This window comes from Aureobasidium pullulans (assembly GCF_000721785.1).
Source record: "Aureobasidium pullulans EXF-150 unplaced genomic scaffold scaffold_7, whole genome shotgun sequence".
NCBI classification, from domain to species: domain Eukaryota; kingdom Fungi; phylum Ascomycota; class Dothideomycetes; order Dothideales; family Saccotheciaceae; genus Aureobasidium; species Aureobasidium pullulans.
Genome location: NW_021941027.1, coordinates 1 through 17,528, shown reverse-complemented (window position 1 = coordinate 17,528; position 17,528 = coordinate 1). Strand labels below are relative to the sequence as shown.

The window sequence follows — 17,528 nt, the reverse complement described above, 5'->3', positions numbered from 1 at the left end:
GAAGACTTTCTGGTTAAGATGCTGTCTTGGCACAGCTCAAACTTGGGAAGGTGTTGTTCATACATCATGACATTGTCATGTCCCCTGCTGTCGTTGTTCGTTTGACGGTGAGGGGTTCCTCAAGATCGTTCAGGCGGCGGGAAACGTCGAGACCGCACTGATCGTTTGTGTAAATCTGGAAGAGGCTGATAAAGCTGTGCAAGAGCAGAGCAGGAGGTAGCCCTTAACAGAGAACAAGCAGGTGATTGGACTGGGTAGTGCGACACACCTACGTTGCCTGACCAAGCCTGCTATGGCTCGTCTTGGTGGCGAAGGTGTTTCCATCGTCAGAGAATTTATCCAGCCTGGTTCAGGGAGGCCTCGCTTCTGTTGAGGCAGCTCCGAAGCGTAACAAGCAGGGAGTATCAGGCGTGAAGGTTGTGATGATACTATGTGAGTCTTGAGAATGTCCAGATCGCCAGACAAGGGCAATCCTAGAGAGAGTATAGCAGCCATGAGATGCACAAGGTGTCTAAGGCACATTTTCAAATAGTGAGTGTGAAGTACCAATGCGTCGCGATCTAGACTGGCGGCATGCCTTCTTGAGAATTGCCATCAGGGTGAGAAGGTGAGAAAAAAAGTGAAGTTCAAGGGCAGGGCGTGAGAATGTGACTAGATGAGCGAACGTGTGTTCCCAGTCATCTCTGATTTGTGTGTCGCATCTTGTGTCCTAAATAAGCACCAACCTTGAACACGCAATCATCGCGCCGGCGCCTCGATCCGATCACACAAGCATTTCGGAAGCGGGGATCAACGTGCTTGAATTGGCTTGGCAAGATGCAAGATGTGTTTCCTTCCAGATCCTGACAACAACGTTCTTCCATATTATCATGGCACAATGCATCACAGACTCCACTCATGGCGACATTTTCACGTTACTGGAAGGGAACACCCGAATGAATACGTGTCTTGGATGTGACGGTCTTACAATGCGCGCAAAGGCGATTCAGACTTTGTCGACAAATACCGCAAGCCGTCCATCCGCCCGAGGGGTCCACGACGTTGGCGCGGTATACGAGCGCCCAAAGTCTATACCGTAGGAATTGACAATCTGGCGCCGCGCGGCATGCAAGTCACTCAGCTTCTGACCAATTCCAAATTTGGTCCGGCCTGTTCATCTTCGCTACATGCTATTCTGGGTAGGCGTAAGCCCAAAGCAAAGGCTCAGACTTCAAAATGCCTCAGTGCCAAATGGAGTCATACTCAGTCATGACCACGAAATGGACAATGTTCAGCGCCTTACGTTTCTCGCCTGTTTTTTGATCTATTTCCCTCCAAGCGTTGCCTCGCGTTCAAGACTGCAATTCCCATCTGCTCGGTCTCTCTAACGGACTCATCACCAAGTAACCGATAACGAAATTGCTCACTTCCGTTTGCTCTATACAATTCTGCCCCGCTCATCGAACCAGAGCCAGTCATGATGGATCCCCGTATTCTGATTGGAGATGCACCACTCGATGCGGAGCCTGTCGCGCCAGGATCGGCTACCACACTCCCACAGCTCTTCCAACACATGGCGAAAACACAGCCTAACAGCATCGCGTATTCCGTTCAGACTGGAACCGGCCTTCATACAACCACCTACGCTGAGGCAGATGCCATAGCTGCCTCATTGGCGACTCGCATCGCTGCTCTTTCTCACCATGTCGAAGATGACAGAGTACCAACAGTGGCAATTTGGCTAGAGAAAGGTCTCGAGCTCATCCTTGCTATTCTTGCCACGACATATTCTGGCGCCACATGGCTACCTCTGGATCCCGACGTTCCTGCAGAGCGTGCTGCCATCTGTATCATCGACGCTTCGGTCTCCCTGGTCATTAGTGACATGGCACACTCTGACAAGCTCCGGGAAGTACAAGAGCGAGTTGCCATAGCGGAACGAGACGCTGCGACTGGATGTATTCGATATCATGGGTTCTCTGAGTTGATTGACGAAGCACAAACACCACTCGCCTTGAACACACAAAGTACAGCATTGTCTGGTCCGCGGCCCCACGATGCAGCCTATCTCATATACACCTCTGGGACCACTGGAACACCAAAAGGCATCGCCATTCCCCATTCTGCGGCGCTGATATTCTCTCTCAGCGAGCAAAAAGTCTTGGAAACAAGTCCGCAAGACATTGTTTGGAATGGCTTTAGCCCAGCGTTCGACATGTTCGTTGAAGAGATGTGGGTCACAATCGCTGGAGGCGGCCATCTTGCTATAGGTACCCGAGCGGAATGCAGAGATGTACCAGCCTTGCCTGCTGTCTGGGCAAGTCGCGGAGTCACTCTTGTCAACGCGGTTCCAACTCTGATCGGTATCATGAATATCGCGCGGACCGATGATGGGGGTTCTCTGCTCCCATCTCTCGTTCGTCTGATCAATCTAGGCGGAGAAGCTTGCCCGCCCGCGTTGGTGAACCGGATCGCAAGGCCTGGTCTTCGTATCATAAACACATATGGTCCCACCGAGACCACCGTGACCGCAACTTGGGATGAGCTTCGACCTGATGTTCCAGTCACTATCGGCAAGCCACTACCAGGATATCATGCTTGTCTTCTTCCTGTCTCAGACGACTCTTCATTGGCGACTTGCGAACCTCTTGAGTGGCGTGAAGGAGTTGAGGGGGAGCTTGCCATAGGTGGTCCCTGTGTTGGGCTTGGCTACGTTGGACGCCCTGACTTGACGTCTCAAAAATTCATCTCTCATCCTCTGAAAGTTGGCACTGGGGAGAGATTGTACCGCACCGGAGACCTTGTGAAAACGCAGGCGGACGGGAAGATAGTATTTCTTGGACGTATTGACACGCAAGTGAAGCACCGTGGTTTCCGCATCGAACTCGGGGAGATCGAGTCGCGACTGTACGCCGTACCGGATGTACAAGCTGCAGCTGTTATATTGGCCAATGCCAACTCGGAGTCCGCTCGTCTAGAGGCGTTCGTAGTCCTCAGCGAAGGTGCTGTCCCCGATACTGTCGCCATCAGTCAGATTGCATTTGATAGCTTGCCATCCTATATGCGGCCAGAAGGGACGTTCTTCCTTCGGTCGCATGAGATGCCTCGACTACCAAGTGGCAAAATCAATGCGAAAGCCCTGCAAGGGATTTCTGCTCGAATCCATGCTGAAAGAGCAGATGCGCAGGCTGCCCGGCACAACGAGGACGACGACATCGACTCATTGGGCTCCATCCTTCCAGCAGATGGAGTGTTAGGTCTGATGTTGACCACTTTATCGCCACTGTTCCCACAAGTTCGCATCAAGCCTGACAGCGACATCTTTAACGATTTAGGCGGTCACTCGCTGATAGTAGCAATCTTAGTGTCGCGACTGCGTCAGGCACAGCTTGGTATGGGCAATACTCGACCTTTTGCTTCTATAGGTCTCGCCGACATTTACGAAGCGAGAACTCCTGCCAACATCGCGTCTCGTTTTGATATCTCCCCGAGGACTAAAAGCCCTTACGTTGACATCAACGAGGTTGACTCGCTATACGATGATGAGGGTACTGGTCCTTGGACCGGAGAATACCTACCAATATCACAAGCGAAATTCGTGCTCTGCGGCATAGCTCAGATTCTACCGCTGCTTTTCATCTTCTTCTTGCAGTCGATCGAGATTCTGGTTCCTTATCTGCTCTTCGACTTCCACGCGGTCGCTGGCAGAATCGGCTTTGCTATCTTGACAGCCTACGCAGTATTCGTGGTGATCCCACCTGCTCTGAGTGTTGTGGCCATTACAAGCAAATGGTTGATTCTTGGAAGAGTGCGACCAGGTGAGCACCCACTATACGGTGTCTACTATTTTCGCTGGTGGCTGGTGGATCGCGTGACCTCATTGGCAAACCCAAAGTTGATCGCGGATTCTGGACTCTACCCCTTCTTTCTACGAGCGATGGGAGCGAAAGTTGGACGGTTTTGCCATCTTGGCGCGCTGCAGATTGGCCCCTGTCACGATCTTGTCGAGATAGGAGACGACGTTGTCATAGGAGGCGATGTCTTGCTCGGTGTATCTACCATCGAGAGGGGAAAATTGATCCTTAGGCGAATCGTCATCGAGAATGGTGCAAGTATTGGATCTCGTTGCGCGATTGAAGGTGGCACGACTGTTGGCGAGGAAGCAGAAGTCGCGTCGCTTTCTCTTGTACCTTCTGGCATGACAATTCCTAGCTTCCACCGCTTCCATGGATCACCTGCACGTCTTGACAGGATTAAAAACGCAGACGACTCAGCACGACCACAAGACACCAGACCGTCGAAAGCTCGGGCAACAGCCATGCTTCTTGGGAATGGGCTCATCGCGTTTCTGGTGTTGCCACTATTGTACTTTCTTCCTCAAATCCCTGGACTGATTCTATTCGATGTACTCGATATTCGAACCATTAGCGGATGGCAACAGGTTGCAATTCTCTCGATTCCAATTACCTTTGCTTACCAGGTCCTGGTATTTGCACAGCTATTGGTCTACCGCCATCTTTTCCTCGGCCGTCTCAAGGAGGGTTCTTACAGCATCTACAGCATGTTCTTCCTTCGTAAATGGTTCATCGATCGATTGATGGACCTTGCATTGGACGTTCTTCACCCGGTCTTCGCTACCCTCTACATTGTTCCCTTTCTAAGAGCACTCGGAACCAAGATTGGCAAGCGTGCTGAAATCTCGACTGCTCGCAATGTCCCATTCGAGCTACTGGAAATTGGTGAAGAAAGCTTCGTTGCCGACGCGGTTATCATGGGAGAGGGTGTGGTGAGAAGAAACCAGGTAACACTCAAGAAGACCAAACTCGAACCCCGTGCTTTCGCAGGCAACGCATCCGTGCTTCCTCAGGGTACAACACTAGCGTCAGGAACCCTACTTGGTGTGCTGTCCATAGCCCCTCCTGCAGACACGCCCATGGCAAGCAACAGTTCATGCTTTGGATCTCCGCCAGTCCTGATGCCCAATCGTCAGCGAGCTGAGGGCCACGAGGACAGTCTCCTCTTCCGACCTTCTGGTGGTCGTATTGCTGCACGACTGCTTATCGAAGGTCTCCGCATCGTGATACCGCGCGCCATCATAATCTTCGGCCTTGGTTTTGGACTGCAAATTGCTCACGACGGCTACCACAAGATTGGTGCAGTTCGCACTCTACTCATGCTACCACTCTTCTATCTGTTCCTCTTCGCTTTACCTGCCTTGACGTTCACAGCTCTGATTAAATGGATTCTCATCGGTCGCTACAAACCAGCCGAGTGGCCTCTTTGGAGTCTTGACGTCTGGCTGAGCGAAGCTGTCACAAGCACCTGGGAGACTCTCACTGAGCCTTTGCTAGCATCCCAATTGGTCGGAACGCCTTATCTAGCCATGTGTTTCCGCCTCATGGGCGCTTCCGTTGGCTCACGAGTAACGCTGTTCTCCAGCGACATTACAGAATATGACTGTGTCACTTTTGGCGATGAGTGTATTGTCAACCAAATGTGTGGTGCGCAGACTCATCTCTTCGAGGACCGCGTTATGAAGGTTGGCAATGTATCTGTTGGACGCCGAGCTTGCCTCAAGACGTTCTCCGTCTGTTTGCCAGGGAGTAGAGTTGAGGATGGGGCGCAGCTTGGAAGCTTGTCGCTGCTCATGAAAGGAGAAGTGTTACCACAAGGGACAGCATGGGAGGGTGCGCCTGTTGTCCCGCGCGCAAGAAGAGCAGGTTCAGGTAATGCGTCCGGTTCGAGCGGCGACGTGCGACTATCGGAGCTGTAAGATCTGTTGATGCCTATCCCGCAAAAACTTCCAACGAATGCACTTTGCGATTGGCTCATATATGTCGCACAAGAATGGAGGTCAAGAGCAAATCGCAGATCTTGAATGCGAAGGAAGAGAAAGTCAGAACCTCCATATTCTTGTCAATCGTCCGTATGAAAACGAAACAAAACATTATTATTGCATGATTCTACCGCTGTCCTGACATGTGACCTGCCGTCGTACCGTCCATCATATTCAACACAGCGCGACTACCAGGTGAAAAGCATAAGGCTAGGATTCAGCACGATTGGCTGGAGAAAGTGACTGACAACAATGGTCCCAAGTGGATAGATGGCGATGAACTGATCAATCCTCCAAAACTCAGGTACAACAGTTGCCAGCAGTACCATGCCAACCGACAGTACTAAACAAAACAAGAAGGTGAATCTGAAATTCCTTATCAGTTTGGGCACCTCTTTGAAGAACGTCGTGTTCTCCACTTCCTTGGAAGTTGCTCCCCAGTTCATGTCGACACTGAACAGATGCGATAGAAGAGCTTGCGAGACATGGAGTGATAACCCGCCCATGAACATTATCATGAGTGGTGCCCACTTGAAATTGGTGATCAATGCTTGTACAAGAGATTGTTCTCCGATCCGATAACGAAGGATGGCAAGCGAGACGTTTCCAAGAGCTGTAAACACCACGATGATCGACAAGTAGACCTGGAACGAGTTGAGGTAGTATTTATCGAGAAGCTCATTGAACCATCCGACGATGAAATAATTGATCAGTGTGAACAACCATGCGGATCCAATGGCGTAATAGGTCCCGATATATGACAGGATAGTGAGCTTCGACGGCAGTGGCATTCCCGACATGACAAACGTGCGAAATAGCTTAGTAAACGGTCCTCGGGTTGGCCAGTATCGGAAGGGATGGAAAATCAACTCGCTGCAGCCATAAGCATACTTCTCCCAGCGAGCCAACTCATCGTACACCGTGAGCGACACGCCTTCCTTGAAGCCGTCTCCAGTATAGCTAGCGAAGCGAACAAGGTATCCTGAAGATTGCAAGCGAAGGGCAATATCGAAGTCCTCTGATACAGTCGACTCTGACCAATACTTCTCTCGAGAATCGTCTGGGCAATCGTATGCAATATCTTGTACCGCAGACCAGCGAAGTATAGCATTATGACCTACGAAGGGTGCAACGTCACCGCTTGCGATACCATATTTGATCTGCGTGTAGATCAAATTCGTAAAGAATGTGATGCCGTTTTCGAAGAATGATTCTGTCACGTTCATCACGCCTGATGAGTACTGGATGATGGCGACTTGTGGTGAATGGGTCATCTCGCTGACCGCATCGAGCAGGCAATCCGTCGGAACTCGCGTATCAGAATCGATGAGAAGCACGTAATCTCCCATGCGAATGTTGCCGTCTGCCCAGGTACGGCCTTCATCCTCTTCGATCACTTCCTCAAGGGCCCTAACGTAGGAAGCAACTTCGTCTTCTTGTGTCCAGTAATCAGGTCGATGGCCACCAGCACTGATCTTGTCCTCGATCCTGTTACTGACCCAGAGAGCATAGTTCATGTTTGACGCCTTCTTGAACTTGCCGCGACGGAGGAATGGGACAGGGTTGTGTTCTCCTTTTGGATCATGACGAGGACGCGCCACCCAGCCGATGCTGTGTTCTTCGTAGAAATCTTGACGAGCGCGCGCTTCTTCGGCTGACAGTAGTTGCATGCCATCATCATTGATGAAAATATTCGCCGTGCCGCCTTGCATTTCGTATGTCGAGATGGCAGCCTTGATCGAATACACTGTCGGAGCGATGACCGTCTGCAAACCTTCTTTATAGACAGGGCACTGGATAGTGACATGAGGTAGCGGTCCATTGCTTGAGAGTCGCTTTGGTGGTAGACCAGAGTAATACTTGGTGTTCTCCTGTACTTGACTGATCGGGCCGAAGATCTGGAGAATGTTTGAAATGAGAGCCTGGAAGAAAAAAAAAGCCAGCCATGTCGTGACCGGAGCGACCGCGATCAGTGCCAGTCGGGTGTAGCTGTTATCGTATGCAATCTCTTTGACGATTTTTCTGTAGCCAGCACCAAGGACGACAAGAATCAAACAAAGCGTGAGCCCAGTTGTGATTGAGTGCAGTAAAACCACGCGACGTGGTTTCTCTGCTAGACATTCTTCGCTCTGAGGCATATCCAGCTCCTGGATAGAGACTCGACTATCCTTGTTGCTTTTCTCGTTGGTTTCATCTGCTGTGTCGCTTGACCAGATCATGGCCATGAGACCTCTTTCGATCTTCTCAGCTCGGGCAATGAGATTCTCAGGTTGGTCATCCCAGACTACCAGGAGTCGTCTGTCAGCGATGAAGGCAGCAAATTGATGTTTTGCGCAACGGCTCAAACATGACATGTCGGGAAGGATCTGGAGTCGAAGGTCATCGCCTATCGGCATGAAACTGAAGTGGCTTTCTTGTAGGAGGATGTTGATGACACGAGTGTTGACTGTCATGGCGCTCTAAGTCTAATCAGCCAAAGTATCTCGAAAACCGTGGTTAAGAACATACCTTGACATTTAGTGCCTGGACTGCTTCCAGGAAACCATCCGGTCTGCGTAAGTCCGGAGGACAACACACATATTGGCCTCGCGATTTCTTGATCACCACACCCTCGTCGTCGTTTCCAATGTTCCAAAGAAGTTTCGCTTGCTCAGACCAGACGTGATTGACCATGACATCGCATTTTGCATCATTGAGTCGTTGCATGGGGATACCTTCCAGACCAGCAGATTCCCTTGAACGAGGTGTGTAGCAAGCGGGTGTGGTGGGCATAGGTGGGATATCTTCTCCCTTCTCAGTGGGAGACTGGGCATCCTTGCCAGGCTTGCGAAAGTATGTTTTCAGACCCATGCTGGACGACTGATGGAAGCACAAGATGTCGTACGGCTGCTCTTTGCTGAAGATGTACGACAGAAGATGTCTCAAGGAGAGGGGGATATATGGAGCAACTTGAAATAGAAGGAAAGGTGGCTTATGTTGGGAGATACCATGCTTAGACCTTTTAGTTCCAGAGAAACATCGTCCTGCACAGTCAAATCCAGATCGATGTTGGGCTCAGCTCGCACTCTGGGCTGCCGCATCTCTCGAGGTGGCTTGCGCAAATCCAATGGTACATGTTCCCAGCACCCGCTAGATATTCAGCTCGAGTTTCGACGGAAAAATGCTTCCACCTCCTGCCAGAAGTAGCGATTGTTGACGGATCAGGACCGAAGACGGCCGAGGGAAAGCTTGGTCGTCGATCAACTTGATGAAAGCCGCATAAAATGGTGTGTGGCTAGGCCGGAGATTGTTTCAAAATTAGAAGGTCTGCACAATTGCTTCGCGCTTGGGAGACAAGGAGGGTGTGGGGGATGCAAGGAAGGCTGCGGGCGATGTGATAGTACGCTCTGGAGCTACAGAGGTCTCCTAGATCCGGCATGGTGAAGTTGTTGGTCGAGAGGTTCCCTGCGGCTGTCGAATAGCGCGTTCCAGGAGGACGGCCGGCTCCAGAGTTGGTATATTCCTCGATTAGTCGTGACCAATGATCAAGCGAATGCTCCATGTGCGCGCTGTCAACGGCTACAAACATACCCTGTACATGCGCATGCAGGTCCCAGGAACGCGGTAGTTGAGTGAACTCTTGCTGCTGACCAACCTTGTTTTTGGGTGAGCTGCGTCAATAGTTCTTGCATGTTGCATGAAGCGGCACAGCTCTTGGAGGCTGCACTGAGTTTCGCCTCTGTTTCCAGAAAGGTCATGTTCAGTGTGACAATTCCAATTCATTGATGCAGTGGCGCCTCTGTTTCTCCGGGATGTTTTGCGTAAGATGGGTTGCAAGTCGTGTTGTCGAAGATCTGAATGTGGGAATTCAGGTTTGGGATGTCGCAAAGACGAAAGCGGCCCGGATGAATGCAAGAGTGGCAACCGTCAGGACGCGACCTTATCTCCGCACTTCACCGGGCTCGGCATGCACCCGACAGCTTGCCAGATAAGGTTTATTCTTAGCATTTGTGATGGAGTGGGGAAGTTACTCTGCAGGCGACTTCACATCGCGCCTTAAAAAGTACCATGGGCTGCCTCGGTGACTCTGTGGCTTGAGCGAATGTCATCGTATCTCGATGGTTTCGAAGCGCCAGCCTCATTCACTCATTCACCAGAGTTGCAAGACCGTACCTCGAAAGTAGTTGATAATCGCCCAAGGTGGTTCCTTCTAGGTTTGTCGCATTCCCAATCTTAAGAGATCTCATGTGTTTCCATCATTCGCTACTCCCGGGAGATAGGTAGTAACGGGCCCGATGAATCGACTGGAGTATCCGATCACTTAAAGAGAGTAAACAAGTCTCATAGGGACTCGTAGGCGCTTTGTGATTGTGCTTGTATACAGTATTGCTTTCTGGTCAAACCAACTCATGCCAGTTCCTGCTCGTTGTCCTGCAGTGGGCTTACCGTCTCGAAAATCCACGCCTGCTTCTTTGCATCCACAAACTTCGGGTACGGCCTTCTGCAATGACAACCGTCGAGCGAATATCCCCTGAGTTTTGCGACGACCCATTTTGTGCCATTGATACCACCCTTGGCAAAACCCCACTCCATCTTTGCAAGCTCGAGTTGTGCCGCCTCAGCCTCCTTGGTCTTGCCTTGCATCCACAAGTCGTAGATCTGAATGCAGTATCTGGGGTATAGGTTTGCGACACCAGTGATTGTGCCAGTGCTACCGACAGCGAGAGCGGGGACAAGCCAGTCGCTTTGACCGGCAAGAGCGCAGAACTCTGAAGGAGAGAATTGAGCGCGGACTCGAACGACTTTCGCGATACCGCCGCATGTGAGCTTGACACCGACGATGTTGGGATGTGCGCCTAGCTTTGAGAGCATATCGGAATTGATGTCGAGGCCAGCGACGACCCCGGGGAAGTTGTAGATCAAGACGGGCATGGGAGATGCATCGGCGAGCTTAGAAGAAGTCAGACGCCGGCCCACATACGTGATGGAATATTCTCACCTCTTGGAAAAACTCCACGATTGCGTCCTCATTCATAGCAAAGTGGAAGTAACTTGGTACGAGCACAAGCGCAAAGTCGGCACCAGCTTCCTTGGCGAGTCTAGTCTCTGCAATAACATCTCTTGTGCTTTGACCACCGCATCCGAGTGTGATTGTGATATCTGGTCGGCCGAGATCGTTGGCAAGTCTGCGAGTTGTGCTGACCAGATCAGACTTCTCCTTGAGCGAAAGTGTGACAGCTTCTCCGTTGGTACCGGCGAGGACGACTGAGCAAATCCTGTAAGCAACTGGTGCAGAGTCTATGAGGAACAAATAACATACTGCCATGAAGACCTGACGAAATCAGGAACTCAAGGTGCTTGCTTTGCGTAGGCCAATCAATCTCTTGACTAGCATCATCGGCGAACCACGTGAGGCTTGGTACATGGATACCTGGGATACCTGGAGGGAAGGATCTTGATGTAGTGCTGTGAACCATTGTAGATAGTCGAGATTGTTGACTGCGGACTCGAGGGTAGGAAATTGTTTGATTGAAAAGCTTGTGGGAGTGTGGAACTACATATCGGAGCGGTAGGCCAAGTCAGCTCGCATCTTAGTTGTCATCGACGCGACGAGCTGTCGTGTCGGTAGTCTCTTTAGACAAACATCCACTCTTATCCATGTGGTATGCGGTCGGCTCGTCGCTGCTCGCCAGTTGTGGGGTGCTGTGGAGTGAGATCGGTGACTCCGCAGCTCCACCAAAACGACATCCGATCGGCTTAGAACGTCGCGACCCGACTCGGAATCATCGGCATGACAGGGAATAACGCAGCTGTTGCTTGCGCCGACCACATCCGACAACTACTTCCGTTGTCTTGATCTGTTGCTTACTACCACTATCACTAATTTTTGAAAGCATGTAATAATCAACTTTGTGGCCGATATCATTCGTGATCGATCGAGCTGGAGAACGCGACTGCTCCTGTGCTGCTTTGTGTCATACTGGAAATCAAGATGCCCGATACTTTCGACCCTCCCATCATCGCCGTCATAGGCTCACTCAATGTCGACATTGCAGTATATACACGTCGAATTCCGGATGCTGGCGAGACATTCAGAGCATCATCGTCTGCTATCAGCATGGGGGGAAAGGGAGCAAACCAGGCCGTCGCATGCGCAAAGTTGTCAAGATCTCGCAACGGAGGTAGCACGCCTCTGGCTTCGGTACAAATGATAGGTGCTGTCGGTGATGACGCTCACGGGGAGATGATTTTGACTGGTATGCGAGCACACGGCGTCGACATGTCCGGCGTCAAAGTCAGACAAGACCAAAGGACAGGATCGGCTTTTGTCATGGTGGAGCAAGCGACAGCAGAGAATCGAATTTTGTTCTGCGCTGAAGCAAATGACACGCTCTCTCCATCGGAGCTCGTCAGTCTTCCTACACCACGACCTGACCTCATCATCATGCAGCTGGAAGTACCCTTGAACACTGTTCTGCAAGTCATGGAGACCGCGAAGACGCATAACGTGCCGATTCTTCTGAATCCTGCGCCAGCACAAAAGATACCTACCAAGTACTACGACGGCCTCGCACATCTTGTGATGAACGAGACGGAAGCTTCGTTCCTGGCGAGTTGTCTGGAGAGCGACCTCGCGACCTTGTCTGGCTTGTCAACAATTGCTCGCAAGTTCCAAAGCTACGGAGTCCAGCATGTCATCATCACTCTCGGAGGAAGAGGAGTGTTCTATCTTGACTCAATATCTGGCGAGGAGGGATTGATTCAGGCAGGGCAGGTGGACGTAGTTGACACGACGGCAGCTGGAGACACGTTTATCGGCGCGTACGCAATGGAAATTGTGAAAGGAGACTTCAAAATAGCGAGCGCAGTCCAGAAGGCCAACAGCGCTGCAGCAGTGACGGTCCAGCGAAGAGGCGCTCAACAGAGTATTCCTTGGATGGATGAGTTGTAATTGATGTGAAGACGTAGGAGCGGTACAACGGGGTCAAAGCAAGTGTTCATACTAAGAGGTTCAATCACACAATGGCAAAACATGCATCGAAAATCTTGTGCATGATGCTTCGAATGTCCACCCTTGTTTTTGTCGCATCTTGCATCTTCTGCACCTCGTCCAGGACTTGGGCTGTCATGTGAGCATTCGTCGCGACTTCTTGCATCCTGCATATCTGGGTTCTGATCCAAGCTCTTTCTTGTGCGTCATCTTCTTCAGATCCAAGCATCAAGAGGGGCCAAAGCATGTTCACCGGCAGAGGCTCGCCTCCGACACCAGATTCCGACGGCGTATCAACCATCATCCTTGCAAGCTCCCTGATCTTTGCAAGTGCTAGGACTGTTTCCGGTGCCAGAGGCAAGGACTTGTATGCGACTCGATGGAGGTGTACCTTGCTCGCGTAGAAGTTGCTGGCATATGTCCGGAAGGCTCTTGTGATGGTATGCGAGAGGTGGGGGTTGAGGTATTGGGGTGTCAGCTGGCCCTTTGCTGCGTAGTCCATGAGTCGAGGTCGAGCGTCGAACAGTTTGTCAAGGTCTTTTGTGATGTTTGCAGCGACAATCATGACTTCTGTCTCATCGGAGACGGTGCCTCGACTCCGATGCCATGGGTCAATCTTCGATATGCGACCCATGAAAGACTGCACCTTCTGGAAGAATACAGCGCCAGGTTGGTAGAGTGCTTGGAACAGGACATCCTCGATCTCGGCGTTCTGATCCATGTCGTTGGTCGTGTCCAGATCTCCTGGTAAACTCTCCAAGCCAGCTGGTGACGGTTGTACAAGCATCTCTGACGCTTCATCATCTGAAAGGAACAGACCTTCGCCTCCTGCAGAGACAGCGCGTCCATCCAGTAGCCGGATCCAAGAGAGTATTCGGATCTCGAGAGGGCCGAAGCTGGCCTTGTCGCCCTGGTCAAAGATGGTGTATGCTGCCTTCAAGCTTCCATGGGCGGCTTCGGTTCGGCCTCCCAGGATGTCCACGTAGCTGAGGAAGAAGCAAGTCGCCAGAAGATGCTCGCGCTTTGTGACAGCTGTCCCGGCACCAGTGACGCTACTCGCCAACTCGCGGGAAGAGTCTTGATGATACCTTTGGCCATCGGGAGACATGGTCGAGTTCTGGCGACGATGCAGTAGCAGATCAGAGAAGCTCAACAAAGCCAGGCGCACCATGGGCGACTCTTGGGCCATGACGAGGAAGTGTCGGCGCATCGAAGACCATTGTTGGCGCGTTTCGACTGGCGCAAGGATGGGGGGGACAGTGCTATGCAAGAAGTAGTCCAGCAGCAGGTGATCCCCCGTTTGTGTGTCTTGTACCATGTTCCCAGCTCTTTCTGATTGTGCTTGTTGCGACGCCGAGGCTGATGCTGCTGCTGGTTGATGCGGGTGGGAGTGCTCGAGACGGCGCGTCTCTTCGGTGGCTGTGAGTGCTGGCGAGTTCGTGTTGGGTGAACTGAAGAGGTCGGACATGGTGTTGTCGACTTGAGTCGTGGCTAGAGACGCGTCGATGGTCTGGTACTGCTGCCACCACTCAGGGTTGTCCCACATGAAGCCGGCATAGTCGAAGAAGTTGTCAACTGCGGGAGCTTGCTGCGACGTGACGGGCGACGTCGAGTCTGCAGTGAAGGCGGCGGCGGCTTGGGAAGTCCAAGTCGGATGGATGAGAGTCGCTTGGGAAGTCGCGTCCACGGCATGCTGCGACAAGGCAACAGCGAGTGCGGCGTTGGACTTCCAGGCGCATTGTAGATTGAGTCGCTCACAGTGCGAGCATCTCGGCCGTTGCTCGTTGCATCGCACCTTCCTTCGCTTACATGTTAGGCACCCAAGTCTTGACCTTCCCAGTCGCACCGTGTTGCCGTTCCTGCTTGGTTCATGTTGTCGGTGTTGATCGTTCATGCCGGAAGGTGAATTCGTCGACTCTTGCCGCAGCTGCCGAGAAGAAGCTCGAACCTCCGATCTCGGCTTCCACTCGTCAGTCCTATGACCCTGCCTTCATCTTCGATTGGAAGATTCGATGACTTTGACTTCCTATTTGATTATTTACTTCAATCTATCTTGGTCCCTGAGTCTCATGTTCACCATCAGATAAGTTTCGGCGCTCAAAGCTACGTTTGGACCGGTTCTCTGGCGACAGATGCCCAGAGATTAGGGCCACACGAGGGAAATGTCGCGAGTGGAACAACTTATCTGCATGAACATTTTCCAATCGCAACTTATGCTATGTGTTTATTGTACCCTCTCAGTATGTTCTGTGGCGGTGGCGCCGACCTTCTCCACCGAGTCAGTTCCTTGCTTATTGCTCATACCGTACTCAGTATCAGCTGCACTCCCATGACCTTGATATCCAAAGATTGCGTCCATCTGATCGATAGTCAAACCCTTAGTCTCAGGCATGGAGAAGTATGTCCAAACAGTGGCGACCAACATCCATGCAGCAAAGAAGAACCACGTACCATAACCGAAAGAACTGAAGATGTACGGTAACGCTTTGGTCATGACGAACTGGACGAGCCATTGACAAAGTGCAGCGTAGGTTCCGGTAAGAACTCGGAGAGAGCCAGGGAAGATCTCAGCTGAGACAATCCAAGGGATAGCGTTCAGACCGAAGGACCAAAAGATGGAGTAAATCATAATCATGCCAATCGCAGCTCGACCACCAGCTGCTGTGGATGCCGACAAAGGTACACCAGCAGCAATGGCATCTGCAGGATGTCCGACTTTGACGTAAGCTCCGACAAACCACAGACAGAGAGAGCAAGCCACTGATGAGACCAGTACAGGATGACGACGACCAATCACGTCGATGAAGAAGATGTAGTAGATGATTGATGCAACAGCCTTGACAAGTCCGTAGATACCAGTGTATAGCGGGATATCTGTCACGCCGAGCGATCCGAACAGTGTTGGCGAGTAGTAGTTGATTGCTGAAGCACCCGAAAGGTTTTGGAGGGCGAAAGCGCAAAAGACTAGAAGAACACGATTACGCATGCCTGGGCGAGACAATTCGTTGAGTGCGCCACGAATGAAAGCCAGAGAGCCATTGCCGTAACGTGCGGCGATCGTTGCCTCTTCGTCTAATCTGCTCTGCATGTCTCTAACATCTTCTTGGAGATCTGATTGCAGTCAGTATGGGAAGACTAGAAGAAGAGTTGGTACAATGCTCACACTCATGCTCAACAGGAAGGTGACGGAGCTGGACAAGGGCCTCCTTTGCTTCTGCCTCGCGACCCTTGCGCATAAGCCACAAAGGACTTTCATGCAAGAAGAAGCCTCCTGCCAACAAGATTGCAGCTGGAATCAGCTGAATAGCCATGGGTATTCTCCAGCTCAATGAAGACTTGACATTCATATTATTGTTGATTCCGTAGTTGACCCAGAAGCCGATGACTGATCCAACCTGGTATGCTATTTCGAAGAGACCAGTCAGAATACCGCGAATCGAAGGAACAGAGAGCTCGGCGATGTAGCTGGGAACAGTCGCAGTGATGGCACCGCATCCGAGACCGGTCAGTACACGACCTGCATCTGTATTGTCTTGTCAGCTTGATATTGATGGCAGAGCGAGGATTGTCTTACAGATGAAAGAAAGTTGGTGAGTGGCGACTGTCATCAAGACAGCCCCGATGATGAAAACCACGACGTTTACTTGTAAAGCCCACTTGCGACCCACGCGTTCCGTGACTGCTGATGTCAGTGATAATCATGAGCGCGTGATACGTAAATCGACTGACGGAAATAACAGAACAAGGCGCCGAAGAATGCACCTGCTTGGAAGGCCGAGGTGATGTTGCTTGAGATACTGGCAGCGGTAGCCTTTGTGATGCCAAAGTCGCTCTTGAAGCTGGCGCGAGCAATGGTGGTGCCTACAAAGGCCGAGTCATAACCGAAGCTAGAATATGTCAGTGAGGTAGTCGCTGTCGTCGGCTTATTTAAGACTTGCAGCAAGGACCCTGTTGCAATGATCAGGGCCTCGGTATATAGTCGCCAGTTGTATACCTCTTTAGGGGTTGGTCGATCCTCGACTGCGTGTAGACCTCCCATCTTGATGCTTTTAGCGGAGCTGATGTGATGAACAATGAACCGGCGAGCTTGTGATTATGAAGTATGGGGAAATGGTTTGTGATACATATATAACTTCAAGAAGAGGCGTTTTCCTCCGCGGATCACCCCATGGGGTACTTTGGTATCGATTTCATGCGATGAGGCGTTTAGACATGCGACGGGTGTTGCTGTCGGGAGTAAACTTGGAGGAAGGATTCGTTGGCTGTCTAATGCTCGCCAGCTGCCGATCCGACCCATCTTAGCGATGTAAATAAGGTAAAGCGAGCCGACGAAGAAGAATCTGACTTGTGCTAACCCTCCATAAAGTTACAGATCGGGGCCTAATCCATTTGATTTTGGGTGGGGGGGGAAATTTTAGGGGGGTCCGATCCGTTTAATTTCGGGGGGTCCGATCTATATTAATTAGGTCAATGAATATTTAAAGCGGAAGTAGGGTATCTATAATTGCTACACTATAAAAAGAATGGCTTATTTGGATTTCTTGTATCTTGTTTAATTGTAGTTATACGTAGGAGGGAGTATTTAAAGTATTTATAGTAATAGTTATAAGAAAATGTAAGGGAGATAGCTAGATTTTATTTAGTAGAAAGAAGTAAGTAAGAGTATTAAAAGTGTTTAGTAGAGAGAAGTAAGTAAGAGTATTAAAAGTGTTTAGTAGAGAGAAGTAAGTAAGAGTATTAAAA

General features: G+C 51.0%; 6 protein-coding genes across 6 annotated transcripts; 2 read left to right on the top strand and 4 right to left on the bottom strand.

Moving 5' to 3' along the window:
• Nucleotides 1-1,424: 1,424 nt before the first annotated feature.
• On the top strand, nucleotides 1,425-5,752 carry M438DRAFT_316586 (Non-ribosomal peptide synthetase C-terminal; the record flags this gene model as incomplete). Its single annotated transcript, XM_029902702.1, has 1 exon — nucleotides 1,425-5,752. Exon 1 carries the CDS (start codon nucleotides 1,457-1,459, stop codon nucleotides 5,750-5,752), a length of 4,296 nt encoding a protein of 1,431 aa, XP_029761387.1. The 5' UTR covers nucleotides 1,425-1,456.
• Nucleotides 5,753-6,003: 251 nt separating this feature from the next.
• On the bottom strand, nucleotides 6,004-8,521 carry M438DRAFT_271493 (uncharacterized protein; the record flags this gene model as incomplete). Its single annotated transcript, XM_029900487.1, has 2 exons — nucleotides 6,004-8,274; nucleotides 8,324-8,521. The coding sequence occupies 2 exons, from the start codon at nucleotides 8,519-8,521 to the stop codon at nucleotides 6,004-6,006; spliced, it is 2,469 nt and encodes an 822-aa protein (XP_029761386.1).
• Nucleotides 8,522-10,201: 1,680 nt separating this feature from the next.
• On the bottom strand, nucleotides 10,202-11,271 carry M438DRAFT_271536 (dihydrodipicolinate synthetase; the record flags this gene model as incomplete). Its single annotated transcript, XM_029900490.1, has 3 exons — nucleotides 10,202-10,744; nucleotides 10,794-11,059; nucleotides 11,115-11,271. 3 exons carry the CDS (start codon nucleotides 11,269-11,271, stop codon nucleotides 10,202-10,204), a joined length of 966 nt encoding a protein of 321 aa, XP_029761385.1.
• Nucleotides 11,272-11,786: 515 nt separating this feature from the next.
• M438DRAFT_272019 (Ribokinase-like protein) lies at nucleotides 11,787-12,746 on the top strand (the record flags this gene model as incomplete). Its single annotated transcript, XM_029900525.1, has 1 exon — nucleotides 11,787-12,746. One exon carries the CDS (start codon nucleotides 11,787-11,789, stop codon nucleotides 12,744-12,746), a length of 960 nt encoding a protein of 319 aa, XP_029761384.1.
• Nucleotides 12,747-12,776: 30 nt separating this feature from the next.
• On the bottom strand, nucleotides 12,777-14,216 carry M438DRAFT_344584 (uncharacterized protein). The gene has a single exon (XM_029905261.1). The coding sequence runs from the start codon at nucleotides 13,972-13,974 to the stop codon at nucleotides 12,811-12,813; it is 1,164 nt and encodes a 387-aa protein (XP_029761383.1). The 5' UTR covers nucleotides 13,975-14,216; the 3' UTR covers nucleotides 12,777-12,810.
• Nucleotides 14,217-14,972: 756 nt separating this feature from the next.
• On the bottom strand, nucleotides 14,973-16,824 carry M438DRAFT_396297 (MFS quinate transporter QutD; the record flags this gene model as incomplete). Its single annotated transcript, XM_029909258.1, has 5 exons — nucleotides 14,973-15,896; nucleotides 15,949-16,308; nucleotides 16,360-16,467; nucleotides 16,515-16,672; nucleotides 16,733-16,824. The coding sequence occupies 5 exons, from the start codon at nucleotides 16,822-16,824 to the stop codon at nucleotides 15,010-15,012; spliced, it is 1,605 nt and encodes a 534-aa protein (XP_029761382.1). The 3' UTR covers nucleotides 14,973-15,009.
• Nucleotides 16,825-17,528: the final 704 nt, after the last annotated feature.